General features: G+C 43.7%; 1 protein-coding gene across 2 annotated transcripts in view; it reads left to right on the top strand.

Moving 5' to 3' along the window:
- The window catches only part of ULK2 (unc-51 like autophagy activating kinase 2), a 53,504-nt gene extending 43,481 nt beyond the window's left edge, over window positions 1–10,023 (top strand). For both annotated transcript variants that reach the window (XM_029912516.1, XM_029912515.1), the window contains 9 exons: window positions 330–616; window positions 733–926; window positions 1,463–1,572; window positions 2,456–2,608; window positions 3,385–3,593; window positions 4,259–4,437; window positions 5,284–5,402; window positions 5,893–6,050; window positions 7,090–10,023. In XM_029912516.1, the coding sequence (XP_029768376.1) occupies window positions 330–616; window positions 733–926; window positions 1,463–1,572; window positions 2,456–2,608; window positions 3,385–3,593; window positions 4,259–4,437; window positions 5,284–5,402; window positions 5,893–6,050; window positions 7,090–7,272 (1,592 nt within the window). In that variant the 3' untranslated portion in view covers window positions 7,273–10,023. The remainder of the gene's footprint in view (window positions 1–329; window positions 617–732; window positions 927–1,462; window positions 1,573–2,455; window positions 2,609–3,384; window positions 3,594–4,258; window positions 4,438–5,283; window positions 5,403–5,892; window positions 6,051–7,089) is intronic.
- The last annotated feature ends 12,050 nt before the right edge of the window (window positions 10,024–22,073 follow it).

The following is a 22,073-nucleotide window of genomic DNA, read 5'->3' as shown; positions in this document are numbered from 1 at the left end:
ACCTGTTGGAGCTGACCATTTCATTTATTATGGCTCAACTCTCCAGAGGTTCTGAAGCAACCAGTACAGCTGTCACCTTGAAATCCTGTCCCTTTGGACGATTGACCATGTTGTGTATCACTCCTCGATGTACGTCTAGCCTTTAGTTCAGGCAGCTGGCATTCTGAATCCACTCCTCCTGCCAGCTGATGAACAAACATATCTCACAGCAATACAAAACTCTGTCCTTTCAGATTAACTTCAGAATCGCTTAATGTTTCATATTTTGTAGGACTGTTTTGAAGCCACTGCTAGCAGAATCACACTTTCTTCTTGGTGCCTCTTCCCAGGTTCTCCAATACCACAGTCTCAGTCACCGCAGTCCCTCTTGATGGGAGCCAGGCTGCAGAGTACCCCAACTCTAACAGATATCTACCAGAACAAACAGAAGCTTCGAAAGCAACATTCAGACCCTGTATGCCCATCATATGCAGGGTATGGGTATAGCTACTCTCCACAGCCAAGTAGGCCAGTCAGCCTGGGAACATCACCTACAAAACATATGGGATCATCACCTAGGAGCTCAGACTGGCTGTTTAAAACTCCATTACCAACAATTATTGGCTCTCCCACTAAGGTTTGTTAAACTTAATTCTGTCTGAAAAAAACTGTTACAATATAGTACTTACCTACAGCTATCTCAGTATCTGAGAGTACTCACTTGTATGCTAACCAGATGCAATGCTTGTTTAGGCAACTGCTCCTTTCAAGATACCTAAGACTCAAGCATCCTCAAACTTGCTGGCCTTGGTTAGTCGTCAGGGTTCGGCGGATGTCCCATTGCAGTCTAAAGACATGACTGACCCAAGGGATTTCACGCACTTCCACTCGACACAAGGAAGTGAAAAACAGGCAGTAGAACAGCACAGCAAGGCTCCGTTTGGCAGGTAGAAATCATATCTGTTTACAAACTGCAGACATTGTGTAGGCATAACTTGTCTATAGAATTGCCATGCTGTTCTGAAACCAGAGTGCTGTTGCGTGCAATTTATAGCCTGTGGTTTGTTTTGAGATGTTTCTTGCTATGGAGACATTGGAGGTTAGTGTGTACCACAGAAACCTCACGTGCAGTGTAAAAAAAATAGTGTTGACATCCTGGACTGCTTCACCGTATTGCTGTTAAGTTCCCTTTTATTTGTTTTGATCATCTAAATTTGGAGTTCTAGTCCCCACCATTAGCCTCCTTCCAGTTTTTACTTCAGAATTCTGATAAACTTAATATGGCTAAACTTGAAATACTGTCTTAGCCTTTGGGGTCTTTGCACGATTGTAGTCAGTTTTATTTCAGTAAGTCCAGTGTTGATACTACAGAGAATTCTTGAAATCAGATGTGTAACATCTACCACAAAGCCACCCTCAGTTGTGAGGTGCAGAGGAGGCTACATTGAGAATTTTTTCCATTTTCATTTGCTTTTCTGTGTAGATCTGTCAGTACTGGGAAGTTGTCAGATCAGCAAGCGAAGACTATCCTTGGTGGCCAGTTATATCAGGGCAGCACAGACAGCCTCAATGCTGAGCGACCAATGGATACAGGTAAAGAACAGATTCATTCAGATATTATTGTAGTTTAAAGCATACAGCCAAATTATCATTCCATCAGTATTAGGAGTATTTATGGATATTCTCACTGGTTAAAGTGGTTGCTGTGTCACCAACACTCATGTTGCTTCTGATAATACTTTGACACAAACATAAACTGTTCAGAAGATTTCTGCATGTGTATGTTGACTATTTTTATAAAGCACCATATATAGTTGGGCACTGTCTGTAAATAGGAGCCTCCCAGAACTGCCCTAATGATAAAAATATCAGAACTGTGTATGCTTATTTGTTTTTTGTTTTTTTTTTCACTACCTCTGTTGCAACTCCATCTTCTTATTCCAGCTTGTTTTCTCATGGAGGTTAGCTTCCATCATGCTGGCTTGTCTTATCTTCTAAGGCTAGTGATTGTGCCTTCCATAAACTAGTCAACAGAGAATGCTGTACCAACCTTATGGCTAGAATTCCCAATGGTTTTTTGAAACCAGGGTGCTATCCATGGAGGCCTGATTTTTTTTTTTTTTCCAGCCTCCTTCCTGCCTATCTTATTTTCTATAGCATCTATTTCCATAGGGTCTAAGCACTGTCTCCAGGTTTTCAAAAGTCATCTCTAGTTCTCTTCCACGAGGAGAAGAGTTTAGAGCTAAGAGCAAATTTAGTTTCAAGTGGAACTTGGAAGGGGATGTGAAAGCTAAGGGTGCATCTTAGTTCTGTTTGTGTTCAGCCAAGTGGCCCAGCACTACTTGTGGTATATGGTATTATTTGCTGTCAGACTTCGAAGATGCCCTCATTTTTCCCCAGTCTAGTCCAAAGTCTGGCTCTGTTTCAGAGAGTGCTGTGTATTGTATCATCATACCATGTAAACCTTTTATTCCAGCTCCAGCAGGGGCCTGTGGAATTGCAATGGCACCTCCTTCCATGGGAACTGGAGCAAGTTCTAGGGCAGTAATGTTTACTGTGGGTTCCCCTCCAAACAGTGCTACCCCTCCTACTTGCACCCACATGGTCCTCAGAACTAGAACAACTTCAGGTAAGACACCCCCTTCAAACAATGTATCTTTGGCAAATGTAATGCCTAAATTTGTAAGCTCTTTGGAACTGGGATCTGATTCTTCGCCCGTGTTTGTAAGGTGTATGGCACAGTAGGGCCTCAGGACAATGCTGTAGCAGGTGTTAAACAATAATCAGGACTAGAGAGGAATGTCAGTCTAAGTCTTCTGACTTTTTCTCTCCTTAAGAGAGGGGTAGAGCTGCTAGTTGAACATTCTACAGTGTACATTTGTGACAGTCTACACCATGTATGTGATGGGATCTGGTTCAGATGGCATACACAGTTGTTTGTTCCAAGATATAAAAAAGTAGATTTTTAAACCTGTTTCTGCCCTTTGGTGTTACACAGTATGCAAGGAATAATGCACAAGGTTTGCAAGCATACTGGATTCTAGCACACCTTAGTATGTGCTTTGAAATATAGAAGCCAACAGGCTAAATGCCTTCTTCCATTTGAAGTGTGGATGTCCAGCATATCTACATAAGGGTGTTTTTGTGAACTTGATTCTGTCTGTCGAATTTGACCGGATACCTGCAGTCAGAATCCTGGTCAGCCAATCACTTTTTCTTCTCTCAATGCCCATTTTATAAATCTTCACTGTCCAATAAGGAATGCTGCTTAGGTGCTGGACCGACGATATAAAGCATAACGAGAAACTTGTGAATTTGTGGTGACTTCTGCTTTATATTAACTTTAGCCCAGAGCTGCCAGATGGACCAAGCTGTTGGACTGAACGTGTTTTATTTTTCCTATAGTTGGATCAAACAGTTCTGGAGGGTCTCTCTGCTCTACTAGTGGCCGTGTATATATGGGCTCCCCTCCCGGTATTTATATGGGTTCTTCTCCTCCTGGAGCAGAGGCAGCTCCAAGTCTGAAGTACATGTCTTATGGTACTTCACCTCCCAGCTTAGAGGGTTTTATCACTTTTGAAGCTCCTGAACTGCCCGAGGAAACATTAATGGAGGTACAGAAAAATTAATGTTTTGTCATGTTTAATGCCAATAAATGATTACTTAGAAATGATGGAAATATGGCTGAGGATCTGCCTGAATAGCGCTTTTAATAGTTTCCTTTTTACTGGACAATATCCCTTTGCAAAGCTTGAAAAAAGTTCCCTCTCTGTTTGTCCTTTTCTCGCTGACAGTTGTTCCTTGTATCTCCTGTCTTTTCTTAGGGGACAAAATGAGCCTGTCTGTAAGCAGACGTTAAATACTGAAGCTTTAGATCAACTCTGTTGTTAGATACCAAATATGTTATACAATAAAAGCTGAACACTTCTTTTGGTTTCTCCTATACAAGTGTCTAGCATCCTTGTGGTTGCTGATAAAATAATAAATAATACATGCCACTTGTGAGTTCTTTAGTCACTCTACAGATTGGTTTCAACAAACTTAGAGCTCAGTGTCCTACTCTTTGGGCGTTTGTTACAAGGTTTTAGCGTACATCTGCAATATGTTTAGATTTGTTTTAAAAGCAAGATAATTCATCTCGATTCCCTTTGACCTAGTGGTATTAATACTGTGTGTATTGCACAGTGATGCCGGGATGCTGACTATTCCCCAGATAGCTGCCATGTATTTGCCACATGGCCTATTGTGATTCAATTGTCTTCTCTTTTCCTTCTGACAGAGAGAACATACAGATACACTGCGTCATCTGAACATGATGCTGACATTTATAGAATGTGTACTGGACCTGACAGCAGTACGGGGAGGAAACCCAGAACTGTGCACCTCTGCAGTGTCATTGTATCAGATTCAGGAGAGTGTGGTTGTTGATCAGATAAGCCAGCTAAGCAAAGAATGGGGGTAGGTATTTGGCTAAGTAGTTGTTACAGAATTAGTGAATTTCAGATGAATTCATATGTCTGCGCATGACAGTCCTCGTTTTGACTTTGTCAGAAGTGACCTTTCTGCTGCTGCCTGGAGCAGTGTTACGCTTTGTCATGCCTGGGAATCTGAGCTCCAGTCTTCACACCCCCAGTTATGGGGAAAAGGGAGCTCTTTGCATGACTCCGTCAGTAACCATCTCTGGCTGACCAGGAGCAGCAATACTCAGTTCCAAAGGGAGTCACATCTAAGCCTCTGTCAGAGAAGCAGCTCAGTCCTGATGTGAAACCTTTAGAAGTGAGGAGAAATAAGGTGAACATGCTGGTGATGGGAGTGGAAATCTCAGTCATTTCTCCCTTCCTGCAAAAAAAAGAACTAATGTGTGTGATGGTCCCAAATGCTGGAATTCTGAAAGTAACCCCTAGGTGGGGGGTGGAGGGGTGGTTGTAAGGACACTCAAGAGAAAAGTGCAAGCAGGGGCTTTCTGGAAGGACATTGGCCTCATGTAATTAACCTACAAACAAGAAATTGGGTTTCTTCTATTTTGTACATGAAAGCAAAGGTTATATGTGCACTCTCTCCTGGCCAGAGAGATGGGTTCTCTCACAACCAGTGCTGCACAGAGGGCCAGGGGTGCTTTGTCATTTTTGTACACCTGTTTCCTCACTCCCCGACAGTTATTTCCTGCCAGCACATAGTGTGGGGAGCAGAGCCATTGGGAGGGTGTCTGGTTAATATCTGAGCGTCTGGCTGTGGGTTGAATATCTTTATTTGAAAAAGAAGAAAATCTTTAAAAATCAGAAATGATAAATTATTTTTTTCCAGACAAGTAGAGCAGCTGGTGTTGTATATGAAAGCAGCACAGCTACTAGCATCTTCTCTGCATCTGGCCAAAGCACAGATCAAATCGGGAAAACTGAACCCATCCACTGCTGTTAAACAAGGTATATGCAGCCATTGCTTTAGGACACTGATAGTTTCATTTCCTTTGCTTGTGAATTATTGACATTTATTTGGCCCATCACTGAAAAGAATTAAGTTGAAACATTCAGGATCTCACTGTGGCCAGACACCATACTCCTTTCCTGCCTGCAGCTGTGCTAGTCCCTAAGGAAACTTCGACTAAATCAGCTGGGCAAAGAGGTATCTTAGCGCTTTCCAGAACTGACCATGCTTACTTGTACTTCTGGAGAGAGAGAACTGCAGACACAGAATTGCTTAATTACTATGACAAAAAGATGTTGTTAGTGGTTAGGGAATGGGTAATTATTAATATGAAGTGAAAATTATTTGATATACTTTCCCGACAGCAAAAATGACACCGTAGATGGTAAAATAAAACTACAAAGATAAACAGACTCACTTGATTAGAAAGCTACCCTGTAAAGTTGAATTTAAATGTTTTAACCTCTTCTTAACGCTGACTTTCTCCAGTTGTCAAAACTCTGAATGAACGATATAAATTCTGCATCACCATGTGTAAGAAGCTGACAGAAAAGCTGAATCGTTTTTTCTCTGACAAGCAAAGATTCGTAGATGAAATCAACAGTGTAACCGCAGAGAAACTCATCTACAACTGTGCTGTGGAAATGGTAAATCATTTCTTTCACTTGCATTTAGGGTATTGAGATCAGTAAAAGTATTAACGCTTGTGATGGGCACGACCTCCTCTCACACATCTCTCTAATCTAACCAGATAGCACTGCATGTTTGGCCTTAATCCCGTTCATGCCAGGGCTGCTGTAATCTTCCCCCAGATCATTTCTGAAGTTCCTTGCTGATACAGTTGCTCTGAGGTTTTCCCACACATCAGCAGGTTTTGTATATAGACACTACAAAATGCACTGCTAAGCTATACAGTCCATGATGGGCTTCTGTGCGCTGGAGTATCACACAATAAAGCTTACTGAAGCATAGAAACAGAACACACACAGCTTCCCAATCAGCTGGTTTTAGTTTAGGGAGTTGTTTAGAGTTGGGGGACTCCTAGGTTGGAGAAGTGTGTCAGCAGGTCTATAGAAAATAAAAATGTTAATAAAGAAACATGGGGAAAAGGTATCTGTGTATCTGACAAGTTTTGAGTACACAGATATTTGGATAAACCCGGGAACAAGGTGCAGCAACTGTATCACATTAGGAGACTTACTTACCTTTCAGATAAGGGAAAGTTCTGGTGAAATGGAATTGGATAAATAGTGGTGTTAGACATAAGATCTTGGCAAGTATCCACTGTATTTAACCTCCATGACTCGATAGCCACATACAAATTAGTTTCTCTCTCTCACAAATAAAATTAGCTTGATAACAGGTGTGTATATGTGAGTAGTTACAATTTGAAATGTAGTATATACTGTACCATGCTTAATAGTAAAGGATCATAAAGCATTTCACAGTCTCTACATGCAGGACTCTTTTCTGTGTGCCATTAGGTGAACACTTACTTTCCTGTAACTTCTCCATAAGATTATATTAAAAATTATAAAACCAGACCAGCATATTTAAGGTACAGAAGCACTGTTAATTAGCATCCACAGAGTGATGCTCATTTATCAGTCAGTTCTCTGAGACAATTTTTTTTAATAGTATTTGCTTAGAACAATTCATATAGCTGATGCTAATGAATGCTTCCAGGTTCAGTCAGCAGCACTAGACGAGATGTTTCAGCAGACAGAAGATATTACATATCGATACCACAAAGCAGCCATGCTGCTGGAAGGACTGACTAAGATACTGCAGGACCCAGCAGATATAGAAAACGTTCACAAATGTAAGTTATTTTGGAGAGTGTATTTTGTGTACCTTGGTAGTAACTGAAAATTCCAGAGAGCGTAAAAAACTTGATCCTCTACTTCTCTTCAAAATGCATAAAGTGTTTCTTTATTATAAAAATAACGACATCTGGCTACGGAGAACAGAATAAATGGGTCTAATATTTTGGGTGAAATCCTGGCCCAGTTGAAGTCAATGGGAGTTTTGCCATTGACTTCAGGAGAGCCAGGATTTCACCTCTAGTATTGTTTGCCGATCCATGGCAGTCCACACAAAGCCTCTTCACAAGGCAAATGCTGCTACATCTCAAGGCACAAAGCCTTTCGCAGTATTGCACTTGAAGCGGAAGCTATTCCTGATGACTAAGACAAGAGTCTTTAAAATGTAAGAACTCAGAGGAACAAATCTATGTTCCAAAAGTGGAAAACTGGACAAATGAAGGGCAAAAGTAGATTTGTAATAAATTCAATTTAAAAAGCAAATCCAAAGGATAAATGCTGGACTTCTGAAACAAGACTAAACACAAACAGTGGGTAAAAATCACTGTGCTGAGCTTTGTGTTTAACTTTTTTAATAAAATCCTCTGAATGCAGATGAACTTCTTTTGGCTGATATTTATTACCTGCCTTGTATATTTAACTCATGGGGGAGGCACCTGGAGCGTAAGATGAGCACTTACATATTTTAAATATATGTAAATCTGTAATTTCATGATTAGGCATAGCCTATAAAAGCAGCAAGCACGAGAGGAGCAGCCAGTTTGGATGGTTTTCAAGTGCTCATCCTTAGCTGATGCTGCTATATAACCTGAAGAGCCATGTCCGTTTTGATGCAATGATTTTATTCTTTCTGCAATGAAATGAATTTGCACTTGATGTGTTCAGAACTTGACGGTACTTTAACATTTGTGGGTTTTTTTCAGATAAATCTAGTATTGAGCGACGGCTCTCTGCACTTTGCTATAGCACAGTGGCTGTATATGAACAGTAGCAGTACCCCAAGGACCAGGCGGTGTGAACAGAAGGGACCACTCAGTGACGTACTTTTTTTTGCTACAGCTTAATTGTTGTCATTGTCCCACTGCCCTGTGGAAGACAGTTTTTAAAGTTCTGTGGTGACTACCAAAGAAACAGCAGTAAATTCAAAGAGGAAAAAATCCAAAAGTACAACATTTATAGAAAATCTGCCTTACTGATACAGTCACTCGTCCCTTTTTCCTCCTAGCAGCAGAATTTAAAAGAAATAGGTCTTCACGTTTCTAACTGAACTTTGTACATGTACTTTTAACTACAACAATCAATTTTATTTTCCTTATTAAGAACTATTCAGAATGGATCCTTCTTCACAAAGTATACAAAGCTGTGTTTCCATAGGGAGATTCCACTCAAAGGTTTGTGGAAGACTGTTTTTTAATTGCCAGTATCAGACTGTTGAATGAAGGTATGAAATTCCAAATGTATAAACCTGCAGTTTGAAGGTTTTGTGGCTAAGCTTGTCTGGATCCGAGCTTACATCTTGTAAATACAGCTCATCAGTGAATAGAGGAAGGGTGGGAAGTAAGTACCTTTTAAAGAAGGGGAGGAAGAGGTCACTGGAAGAAATTTTGCTCCATCTCTTCAAAATACTCAAACAGTTTTATCAGCTGATATGGATACAACTAGATGCCCTTCTTCCAAAACAGTTTGTATTGCACTAATTTACTAAAGCAACTGTACATTCATTTTTGAAGAACTATTAATTTAAAAAAAACACAAGAGAAAAGGCACAATGGACTTAGCTGAAAAAGTTTTATTTCAGTGTATATAAAATCCTTTTCAGAATTTCAAATGTAGCTTCTAGAAGACTTTCAGACAAACTGTAAAAACTTGTATTCATGTGAACCTTTCCATTTTATACCTATTTATCTAATACTTGAGTAACTACTGCTACAGACTTTCTCAGTAATGGAAATGTTTTGAGTTGCTGGTTGTTTGCTTTCTATATAGGTTTGGTTGCATCTTTTGTTGTGCATGCAGTATGTGCATTATTGCCTGCAGTCTCTGTAAGTATAGTAACAGCTCTCTGTATCCTGTTTCTTGGACAGTATTAAAACAAATACTGTAAACTGAGAGGCTCTGTTAGGAGCCATGTGAGACTAGAAATAAGGTTTGGAATCGGGATGCTGATTTAGTGATGTGGGATTTCTACATACAGTGCGTGAAAAATCAGGGTATTTGTGTATGCATTTTTAGGGAGAGGTGGGAAACTTCCCATAGCCTCATAGGCACTTATCATTTCAAGCATCCCTTCAGATCATCCGAACAGCAATTCACAAAATATTTAGGCAGATCATCTTCTCTGGAAATGGTTCTTATATTTTACTTTTGGAAGGGTTTTTTTTGGGTGTGGGGGGGTTACTCAACTGCTTGAATACTTGAATAAACCATTCTCCAGGACAAAATCATTTTAATCCTCTTTTAGATACCGTGGTCTGAACTATTTTACAAAGTTGTACAGTTCTCATACATCAATATTGTTTTAGTGTACTGATAACCATGTGTTTCCTTTACTTTGACAAAGTAATGTACTTTTACCCTTATTTATCTGTATGAAATTCCAACAGTTAATTTGAAAGTGTTTATTTATATAATGTTTGTATTTTTAGGTCTTTAATACAGTGTTTCTACCTCTCCTTTGTAACTGCATGCATTATTCTTGAAACTAGGTAATAACTCACTGAACTGTTGCATAATAGCCTTTTTATTATGGCCTGTATAAATGTATATTCAGGTAAAATAAAGACTGACACCAGACGTGTTTCTATGGTACAACCTTAGTTTGTATCTTGCACTATAATTGGGGACCCTTATATTCAAAAAACACTGCAGCATTGGCTAGTGTTTAAATCAAGGACTGAACAGGCCCTGGAGATTAAACTTGCTTCACAGGCCAAGAGGTGTGTCTGGCAGCAATCAGCTGAGGCATGTTGGCAGAGCAGCGTGATGGAGCTTGCATTGCTGCTTGTGCTCAACCTCTTTGGTGACAGAATGGTCGCCAGCACGACAGGTACTGAAGTTACCTTTCCTTAAAGCAAAACCTGTTAACCCTGATTTTTTTAAAAATGTCATGGATTTGAAAACCAAGATGCTAAACAGATTTTTTGGATAAGAGCTGGAAATCTTTCAGTGAAATGCCTGTTAATTGCCTTGAGCAAAGAGGCTCAGTGTTCGAGTTGCTAGAAACACATGTAATTACATACACCTGATAGACGGGCTGGTTCTAAATGACATTTCTGCCTGCTAAAAGTTGCAAAATTTAGTCCTTTCCATTGTGCTGCTGAAGCTGCTTCCCCAGTGGAGTGTGGTAGAGTAAATTAATGGAGATACCCTATCTCCTAGAACTGGAAGGGACCTTGAAAGGTCATCAAGTCCAGCCCCCTGCCTTCACTAGCAGGACCAAGTACTGATTTTGCCCCCATCCCTAAGTGGCCTCCTCAAGGATTGAACTCACAACTCTGGGTTTAGCAGGCCACTGCTCAAACCACTGAGCTATCCCTCCCCCCCGGGAAAGGGCTGTTTTTTCTTTCCTATACTATCAAGATTTTCCAACATTTGCCAGAAAAAGAAAAAAGCTGCTCAGAACTGGACCCTAATTATAAAAGAAAATGGAAAGGGAGGAGCACGGTGTGCTGCTGGAATAGCTGAACATGCATCTGGCCCTAATACAAAGGTCTGGGAAACAGGGGGCTTTTCCCAAGAACTCATTGTTGTCTTTCACAGAATTCAGGCTCTCTCTCTCTCCCCCTCTGCTCCTGCCAACAGTCTACAGCTGCACAAACAGGAGGGAGAAGAAAAGGCCATTCTTGTTCGCTGGTTTTCAGGAGGAGGAGACTACCAATGTTGAACATGGCCTGTCTTTCTGTGTAAACTTTCGACACAGATTCTGAAGTTGTCTCCTAGCTCCAGCTCTCTCCTTTGAACAGCAAGTGTCTGATTCTACCAGAAGTTTTCTTACCCTTTTAAAAAAACAGAAATCAAGGGGAAACATTTCACCCCTTCAGTACTGTATTTCTAATTCAGATGCAGTGGATTTTATCTTACCTTAAGAGGATCATGTTTAGTACTACCTACATTTTTTTCTCCTCTCTATAGTGCATAATGTCCACTGAGCATCTTGAAACCCCATTTACATTCTGACTTTGCTATTTTTTTACAGTGGGAAAGCTGAATTCCCTTCTTTTCCTCTGGTGCAGACAATGAATTCTGGTTAAATTCGTTGCGTAGATCACATCAAAACAGATTATTTTAACCCACCAGTGAGATTTCAAAATATTCTCTTTTCTATGAATATTTCCCCTCCTGTACTCCATTTTAAGTTAGGTCAAATCTGAGGCACTAATTATTGAGTCAATTGATATTTTGAAAAGTATCTTCCAGTTCTTTGACTTGCATTTCAGAGAGGAGGGGAGATTGAGGAAGAGTAAAGACAAGACTCCATTTGCCCAGCAGGACAGAAAATGGGGGACAACTTTTCTCCTCCCCTAGTACAAGGAAAGTTGGATGCTGCTGTTTTCATAGCCTGTTGATGCTTTGAGCATCGGACAGCCAAGCTGCCATGAGACCTCATTCCTTTGTAGCCTGATCTCCACTTTTCCCTCCTTCACTCTTAATTTCCTCTCCTTTGAAATCTGCTTGACGCTATCTTCTCAAATGGCCAAAATTTCCTTGGCTGTTTTTAAAGTCTCCTTTTATCCTAAACAACATCCTCTTTAATGCCTCAGCCTTTACTTGACCTAATAAATGCAGAGGGCATATGCTTAGTGACTCCGCACCCTAGAGCAGCGAGGCATATCTGAGTATCCCCTTTACGAACATCTCTTATTCAGTAGGAGCCCAGTCTAGCTAAACGTTGGCACTGCCTTTTGTAGGCAGCAGACTCTCCCCGTCTTCAGCTGAAAGCTAATTGAATGCAAACGTCGCTGCTGAGTCTTGTTCAAGTCTTTGCGCCAATTGCTTTTCTCTTGTTTGCTTGCTTTCACATTTTCCATCGCTCCAGCTATGTCTACAATGCAGCCTACAGATCGTTGCTTTGTACGACTGTATGTTGCTCGCACAAACATGAGGTCAGCCACTGCCCTCAAAACAAGTGACACCATAAAATGAACTGAGCTGCTTTTATTCATTTAGGCTCTTTAAAGTCTTTTTCTTTTTAACAGCAATTTCAGAAGCTATTTCTGACTCTCCTTTATCTCCATGTGTATGCTGGCCAGCTTCCTGGATTTGTACCTTCTGTATCTACATCTCTTCCATCTTGTGCCTCTCTGGCCTGGTTTTGTGACTCTTTTAATGCACCCAGACAAGTCTGTAGATACAATAGATGCCAAGGGTAGGTCTGTGCAGCAAAAGCTAGGCACAGGCTAGTCAACCCAAGCTAGCTTGAATCCAGCTGCATGGGTAACAAGGATAGTGAAGACAGCACGGGCTTCCACACTAGCCCAGCACAGACCTGGGTACATACTTGGCTCCCCAGTCTTCACTCCTATTCTTGCCCACGCTAGCTAGATACAAGTTAGCTTGGGCAGGCAGCCAACGTGTAGTTCTTGCACTGTGGATGCACCCTTATAAATAGGGCCCTACCAAATTCATGGTCCATTTTGGTCAATTTCACGATCATGGGATTTTAAAAATCATAAATTTCCATGATTTCAGCTATTTAAATCTGAAATTTCATGGTATTGTAATTGTAGGGATCCTGACCCAAAAAGGAGTTGTTGGGTGGGGGGTCGCAAGGTTATTGTCGGGGGGGGTTGCAGTACTGCTACCCTTACTGCTGGTGGTGATGCCTTCAGAGCTGGGTGGCTGGAGAGCAGCGGCTGCTCGTCGGGAGCCCAGCTCTGAAGGCAGAGGCGCTGCCAGCTGCAGCGCAGAAGTAAGGATGGCCTGGTATGGTATTGCCACCTTTACTTCTGTGCTGCTGCCTGCAGAGCATGGCCCTTGGTCAGCAGCCACCACTCTCCGGCCACCCAACTCTGAAGGCAGCAGTGCAGAAGTAAGGGTGGCATGGTGTAGTATTGCCACCCTTTTGCACTGCTGCTGGTGGGGCTCTGCCTTCAGAGTGGGGCGCCTGGCGAACAGTCAGTGTTCTCCAGCCACCCAGCTCTGAAAACAGCACAGTGGTAAGGGTGGCGATACTGTGACCCCCCCCTAAAATAACGTTGTCCAATCCCCTTTTGGCTCAGGACCCCCAGTTTGAGAAACACTGGTCTCCCTCATTAAATCTATGCAGTATGGGGTAAAAGCACACAAAAGACCAGATTTCATGGGGGGAGACCAGGTTTCACGGTTCGTGATGCGTTTTTCATGGCCGTTAATTTGGCAGGGTCCTACTTATAAAAGACACAAATTGAGGATCACTGTCTAGGGTCCTGCCAAACCCCTCCAAAACCAAAACATGTTCTCTCCCCCACTCTCCCCAACCCAAGGAAAAGGCTGTGAACGCAGATTGATTTGCCCCGTGATCTCAAGTTGAACACATTTGGTGAACCAAAATTGGACGTATTCTATAGCTGATGCAATTGAGGTCATCCAGGAAAAGAGGCTCACTAGGGTAACTGGGACCCAATCCCTGTAAGGTTTTGTAGGTTGAAATCAACATCTTGGATTGCATCCAGAAATATGTAGGAAGCCAGTGCAGATAATGGTGCATAAGTATAACAAGATCCATATGTAGCCAAATTTTTTCACTTAATAGAGGACTTATTGTTGTAGCTAAGTATAATAAAGTAATATGTGATGGATAGGTTTAAGTAGGATAGGAGTGTAAGATTGACGAGCCTTTGAGTAATGAATGTATATTGGCAAAGTAAGGCTGTAATGCAAGGCTGAGGCCTGTAAGCTTTCAGCTTCGCCCTACCAGGCCCCAGGCCTAAGGAGGGCTGACGTAAGTAGAAGACCCAGAACTAACCCTGTACCAGGATAAGAACTTTCTTATACTATTTATTTACTAAGTATTGACAGCTTTACAAATCCTTGCCATATAAATATCAGAAACAAAACAATCATTTACAACTCTGAGCTTTTATTTAAAGAGACAGTGTAGACAATCATCAGACCTCTGTTTAACAGGGTGTGACTATATTCTGGGGTGAGTGTCATTCCAGCATCTGCGCCGTGTCGTTTCTAGTGAGTTTTGTTAATATATGAGAAATCTTGAAGTTGGGTGATCTTCGGCTCTAGCCCCAATGACGAGTGAATCCTGTCTGCTGCTGACAAAGGCAGCGTGGAACTCCAGGGTGAGGGCCTGCTTCTGAAAGGAAATATTGGCCCCTTCTGGATAAGTTTTGGCACCACAGGTATCTGGAAGAACATGCTTGATGGATCCAAGGAATTATCACTTCGCATCATGTGATACCAGGGAGGCAGTAGTTGGCAGTCGAGTGACTCCAGCTTAGCCTTGGGGGTTGCTGGACACAAGTCAAGTGTAGTTTTTAAGCCATCCCAGCAGAGTTCATTGTATCCTTCCAGTACCAGCTATCAACAATATTCTCTGACGGATCATGTCAAACCTCGGTTTTTAAACACCATAAGAAGAAAGCTATAGACAGAAGCTAGCGCATATAGTAGCGTGGAACTACAATGAAATGCATCTCGTATGAGCATGATAAACTATGGGAATGGGGAGGTGGTTATAGAATGTGGCTGGGCCCAAAAAGTTTATCCACAGAAATAACCAGTGAAAGTCTGTGGCAAAACTGAACCTGCTGGTAGCGAATTCACCAGCCAAACACAAACCCAAGCCCCAGTTAGGAGGCTTCCTTTATTTTATTTGTTTCACTCTGGGGCAGCAGGCTGGAGTAAAAATCCACAGAAAGAAACTGTTTACCCTCCTTTTTCACTCTGAAAAGCCTGCTGCTCTTCTCCCGTGCAGCATGGCAATGTGCAGAGTGAGAAAATGCCAGTGAACTAGCAGAGTATTTGCAAGGGCCAAAGTTCAAGTCCAGGCCTGGTAAGCAATTGGAGCTGTGGGGAGAAACGTGATGCGTACAGAGCTGACCTCCAACTGCCACCCACTTCACCCCAGCAAAGGGAAAAGTTCCATTAGAAGCTACTTCTGCTCTGGGTTTAGGCAGCTGCAAATAAAGGGTTGCCTCCAGCAAGAGGACTTGAAAGGAGGCAAACTTCCCTTTTCAAAAGAATAGTAGGAATACAGTGGAAAAGCTGTAAAAACCCTAAACAATGCAGCTGGCCTTGGCCCAGCCCCTTGGGAACAGAATCCTTTTCTTCTTGGAGGGTCACTGCACGGAGGGAATAGTTGGAGTAATTTCAAGCAGACCGTGAGAACGTATTTGTGTCTCACCCAGGTAGGGTGACCAGACAGCAAATGTGAAAAATCGGGACGGGGGTGAGGGGGTAATAGGAGCCTATATAAGAAAAAGACCCAAAAATCAGGACTGTCCCTATAAAATCGGAACATCTGGACGCCCTACACCCAGGCGGTGCTTGTCTCTTGAATATTTCCCACTGTAAACAAATTTCATGTTTGTTCTGTTATGATGTAGCCTAAGGCAAAGGAAGAAACTGATGCCCCAGAGGGATCCGCATATTTACATCACGGTGCTAGATGTGGTCTGTCTTTCAGGCAGATCCCTGCCCTTTCTCTGCTTATTGACTTCCTGCCCATTGCTGGACTGCGGTTTTGGCTTAACCCTTTGCTAAGAGCCTTTCCCAGGATGCTTTGCTTATTATGGCTCTCCTAAGTCTGAGAGACGGCTCGCTGCAATTGTGCTTTGTTCCTTTGGCTTCCAACTGCTATTGGTTGCAGCTCCCTTCCTCCCAGCTCATCAGCACTTGAGCTTTTTTTCTCCTTGCTTTTCTCCTTCCTCCCGGAAGAGGCCAAACAGTCTCTGTCTATGGAAGGTGTAGGAGATGTACGCCCAAACAGTGGCAGAGACGATGCTCAGAACTCCACCTCCCGCCAAGCTAATGGTGTGATGAGAGCCAATGGGAGAAGACTCTGTACCCTGCTCCCACACTCCTGAGCCATCCGCTCCTTTGCCAAGCCCTCTCGAGCAGCATCTGGGAGGAGGAAAGAGAACAACACAGACGGGTTTGTTCTCCAAACCCTGCGCATGCCTGTAATTTATGGGCATGGAAGATGACGGTCTTGCTAATTGGTCCAAGGGGAGAAGACCCCAGAACAAAGTCTGGTGGGGAAGAGGGCTTCTCTCAAGTTCAGTTGCTCAATAAAACCTGTCACCTGATGCCGTAATTATATCACTGGGGACTAGTGGCACCCCAGTACTGCCTGCCTTACGATTCCTCTGGAGTTCAATTACCTGTCCACAAACACCCCTTCTGCTTGTGTCTTGGAGACTGAGTAAAAACAGATTATTCCCCAAGCTGCTAGCAGTGAGAAACTACCATGGGCGAGCCCTCAAAAAGCCAGCATGTGTTCTTGTCATGTTCCGATTCAAGGATTCCCCCATTCTCCTTGTATCACACGTCTGTCTAATCAGCCTGCCACCCAAGGAGGGCTACACAGATCTCGAGAGATGCTGGATGCTTTCTAAATCCACGTCCCAATATAATCTGCAGCCGCTGATGCTTTAACAGCTCGAGGGGTCAGTGGGAAGGACATGGGGCCCTTCTCTTTCCCCAAGGACTCAACATGCTGCCTCTTTAGCATTCCAGTTGCTGGAAACCAGTGACTGAATCCAGCTGTCCCTCAAGGCATGGCAGAGCATTAGTGTGGTGTCTAGCAGACAGGGCATTGGACTGAGAGTCAGGAGACCTGAGTTCTGTCCTTAGTTCTGTCTCTTCACTTTCTGTTTCTCTTCCCACCATTTCTCTGTCCTGTCCATTCAGTTTGTGTCTCAGCCTGTGCGCAGGGCCAGGCATAGGGGCCTCAAGGCACTAATGTAATGTTAATAATAGTGCCTGGGCTAACGGGCCAGTTATATTCCAAGGAACAGACTCACTTGTTCAAGACACTGGGAAAAACAGATGAGAGACAAACTCCCTTTTCCACTGCACCATCCCCTCTCTCTGAAGCATTGACTGTAAAGGGGCACCTTACCTGGCCTTCTCCAAAGCCCCCATAATAATCGTCTGCTCGGCATGGGAAAGACTTTTGCTCTGCCTGCAGCAGAATGAGTTCCTTGTCTAATTTCCCTCCAATCTGTTCAGACTGAGGTGCTTGAATTCTGACAGGGCCCCTGGGTAGGGAAGTTTGTGATGGTGCTCTGGGGATGTGTGTGTTACAACAGGTCTGATACTGTAATCTTTATTCAGGTGAAACTTCCATGGAAGCCACAGACTCAGCTACTCAGATCTTCACTCGGGAGTCCTGTAGGGCGTTCTCTAAAAGCCAGCCCAGCCCTGGCTCAAGGACCGTTCCTCTTAGTGCAAATCGCAGCATGTAAGCAGTTTCTTTGGCTTACAGATTCTCCATCCTGTAGAGCTGCTGGCAGTTGCTCCCGTCAATCTTTCCCACGCCAAGCTCTTTGCCACTGGGATTTACGCAACGGCTTGTGCAATGCTCATGTGCAGACAGCCCCAGCCTGCCAGATTCATGAGCTGAGCCTGGTGCCTGGGCAGAAGCAAAGACTCCCGCTGGGTTGGCAGGAAGCAGCCGACTTGGCAAGCTCCCTGTTCCAGATCTGCGTGTGGCGTGGAGTGAGACTGATCCGGGATCCCTTTGCCTCACATAACATGGAAAAGGCCCTGGTACGGTCTGAATGGAGAGCGTAGGCAAAGGAGCTGCTAGGATCTGGGGCTTGTCTGCTGTGGTCAGAGCTAGTCTCCAGGTGCTTTTTGGTGTACTCGCTACAACAAAAACCACAAAACCCTTCCCTGCCTCTGCAGTCCTTCTCCTCCCTCCCTCCCCCCCACCCCCCAAAAACAAAACCACCACCAAACCATCTGAGGAAACGTTCGGTACCTTTGAGCGTGGAGGGATGGAGGTGGGCAGGGGGAGCCAAAAGCCAGGGTGGAGTAAAGTTGTAGAACTTGGCTGAGGGTTAGGCTGCTGCTCTGACTAGGGCCAGTAGTGAGGAGATCAATGGGAGAACCTGTAGCACTCTACCACCACCTAGTGGGCAAGACTGACACAGGTTCCATGGCCCAACAACCCTAGCAAAGCTACAGCCATGTTAGGTTTTAGTTTTGGATTGATCTCTAGCATGTTGGCAACAAATGTCTCTGCCCCTAAAGCCCCATTTGAGGCACTAAGGGTATGGCCACACTGCGGCAGCACAGCTGGGCTGCTGTAGCAGTGTCATGCAGACACTTGCTACAACCACGGCCAATTTTTTCTTGTCCATGGAGGTAGTCCACCTCCCTGAGAGGTAGTAGCTAAGTCTTCCATCGACCTGCTTGCCTCTACATTGGGGCTTAGGATGACCTAACTACTGCACAGGGCGCAAAAGTTTTCACAGCCCTGCGCAATGCAGGTCGGACAATCTAATTTGTCGGTGTAGACCTGGTCTAGGGCCCTTATCCACAAAGCTATTTAGGTCCTAACTGGGCTAATCTCCTTAACCTAGGATTTTCCATGCTAAATCTGACAATGTGTAGTAACTGATACTTTGGAGAAAATTTTGAGTAACCTTGGTATCGAGAATTATAAATGAGCTGTTCAGAGAGGGCACAGCAACAAAAGCAAGTCGGTTCAGAAATTTACCTAAAGTAAGTCACGCCCTGTCCCAATTCCCAAATTCTCTTCTGGATCGTTGGCATGCAGTCTGCATGTGACTCAGTTAACACACCTGTTTTTAATAAGTGTCCTGGTCAACTTCCAGTTAAGGTGATTACATGCTACTCCCTCACAAACCACCTGCATTTTCAGCTGTTTATTGGAGTATTTACCTCCCGTCCAAAACTGTTGTATAATGTTGCTGTACATAGTTAACTGGCTTGTGTTCAACCCCCGGCGGTGGCTGCATCTCAGTGGTGGGTGTGGTCATCTGTCTGTATATACTCGGAGTTTCAATTAGTGAAGGCCTTTGAGATCCTTTGGGGTGGAAGGTGCTGTACAAAGGTGAGTTACTAACAATTTTATGCAACAGGGCCTCTTACACGAACATACAGCTCTGCTTCACGCCAGCCTGAGGGGACTATGGAGTGCACTGGACTTGAGTCAATATGTTACATAATCCTAACCGGACTCTGTTAGTCTGCACCAGCAGCTGCCTACTGGGGTGATCCTGTTTGAACAGGACCGGCAAGTTTCCCTGGCATTACAAAGGAACGCGCCAGACAGAGGCTGGGGCCACGGAAAATGAAAAAACTCCCTATGCGCGTTTGGCCAGCGCGCCAAGCTCCTCACTCCGGCCTCGTGGACCCAGCACATCAAGGCTCACCAAGGACCGAGAGGCACTCTGTGGCTATGTGGGGAAATCCAGACATTTCAGCCAGTCCTTGCCCCCAGCCTGTTTTCACTGTACACGGTTTAGGGTATTTACTGCCCAAAACATGTTGGGAAAATTCCTTCCCTTCCCAGAGTCATACACGTAAGTGGCTGCTGCATTCTCCAGGCCATTACTTGTCCTGTCTGTAGAGTGACCCAAGCCCTGTCCACAAGCCTATGGATTCCTCAGAGCTTGGCTGTCTCACATTCAGCCATCAAACAGAAGTCAGAGAAGCGTCTGCATATATTTTTGAACCATGTGAACAGATCAGTATCAAATGGAAGCTGGTTTCAAGGCTCACTGCTTACAGGGTCATTTGCCCCTTGCCTATACTACTCACGAGAAGTGATTTCTTTGATTTTCTTTGATTTTCAAAAACTGGGCAGAATGTCACACTGTTGAGAGCAATCAGCCACATGTAAAGAATCTCACAGCTTGCGAGAGGCCAGAGGAGAACCTGTTCTATACCGTGTCCTCACATCCAGGCTGCATTGAAGTCTTGCAGAATCCTTCTGCACAACGTCTCTAAGGGACGGCCTTTCCTATCCATCCCCCCAGCCAAAACTGTCATCCAGGCTTTCATCATCTTATTGCAACACGCTCTTGTGGCCTTGACAGTCTCGCCCTGCTCAGATCCATTCGGTTTGATGCTACAAGGATCGTTTTCCTAGCCTGTGGCACTGACCGTGTCCCCCTTCTCTTTGAATCCCTCCACTGGCTGCCTCTTTATTGCATCAAACATACGCTACATTCATTATCTGCCTTCTAATCGCTCCTCCGATGTGATGCCTACAAAACAATTGACAAGGGTTAGGCTCTTGGTGTGCTGAGAGCACTGCCTGTCATGCTGACCCATACCGTCTCATTGTTTCCATGGATTGCCCCGCTGTCTGCATCCATCTGTTGTCTCTTATCTTCTGTTTAGATTTGTTTGCTCTTTGGAGCATGAGCCCATCTTTTGTTGTGTGTTTGTTCAGCACATACCACTGGGGCTCTGAGGTGCCATGGTAATACATATAATAAAGAATAATAACCTGACTGACCTAGTTTGGTGTTAAAATATGTGGGAGGACTCACTTGGGAGATTTTGTTTGTGCACCTGTCTGCTTTGGGAAGTTCATTCTTTCACCAGCCTGGCGGTCGCAGTCATTCAGACAGAACGAAGCAGATTCATATATTCTAGGACTGGAAGGGACCTCGAGAGGTCATCGAGTCCAGTCCCCTGCCCGCATGGCAGGACCAAATACTGTCTAGACCATCCCGGATAGACATTTATCTAACCTACTCTTAAATATCTCCAGAGATGGAGATTCCACAACCTCCCTAGGCAATTTATTCCAGTGTTTAACCACCCTGACAGTTAGGAACTTTTCCCTAATGTCCAACCTAGACCTCCCTTGCTGCAGTTTAAGCCCATTGCTTCTTGCTCTATCCTTAGAGGCTAAGGTGAACAAGTTTTCTCCCTCCTCCTTATGACACCCTTTTAGATACCTGAAAACTGCTATCATGTCCCCTCTCAGTCTTCTCTTTTCCAAACTAAACAAACCCAATTCTTTCAGCCTTGCTTCATAGGTCATGTTCTCAAGACCTTTAATCATTCTTGTTGCTCTTCTCTAGACCCTCTCCAATTTCTCCACATCTTTCTTGAAATGCGGTGCCCAGAACTGGACACAATACTCCAGCTGAGGCCTAACCAGCGCAGAGTAGAGCGGAAGAATGACTTCTCGTGTCTTGCTCACAACACACCTGTTAATACATCCCAGAATCACGTTTGCTTTTTTTGCAACAGCATCACACTGTTGACTCATATTTGGCTTGTGGTCCACTATAACCCCTAGATCCCTTTCTGCCGTACTCCTTCCTAGACAGTCTCTTCCCATTCTGTATGTGTGAAATTGATTTTTTTCTTCCTAAGTGGAGCACTTTGCATTTGTCTTTGTTAAACTTCCTGTTTAACTCAGACCATTTCTCCAATTTGTCCAGATCATTTTGAATTATGACCCTGTCCTCCAAAGCAGTTCCAATCCCTCCCAGTTTCGTATCATCCGCAAACTTAATAAGCGTACTTTCTATGCCAATATCTAAGTCGTTAATGCAGATATTGAACAGAGCAGGTCCCAAAAACAGACCCCTGCGGAACCCCACTTGTTATGCCTTTCCAGCAGGATTGGGAACCATTAATAACAACTCTCTGAGTACGGTTATCCAGCCAGTTATGCACCCACCTTATAGTAGTCCCATCTAAATTGTATTTGCCTAGTTTATCGATAAGAAGATCGTGCGAGACCATATCAAATGCCTTACTAAAGTCTAGGTATACCACATCCACAGCTTCTCCCTTATCCACAAGACTCGTTATCCTATCAAAGAAAGCTATCAGATTGGTTTGACACGATTTGTTCTTTACAAATCCATGCTGGCTATTCCCTATCACCTTACCACCTTCCAAGTGTTTGCAGAT

Source organism: Terrapene carolina, unplaced genomic scaffold (assembly GCF_002925995.2).
Source record: "Terrapene carolina triunguis isolate 2854851 unplaced genomic scaffold, T_m_triunguis-2.0 Scaffold231, whole genome shotgun sequence".
In the NCBI taxonomy this organism is placed as follows: Eukaryota; Metazoa; Chordata; order Testudines; family Emydidae; genus Terrapene; species Terrapene triunguis.
This window is presented reverse-complemented; position numbering and strand designations above follow the sequence as displayed.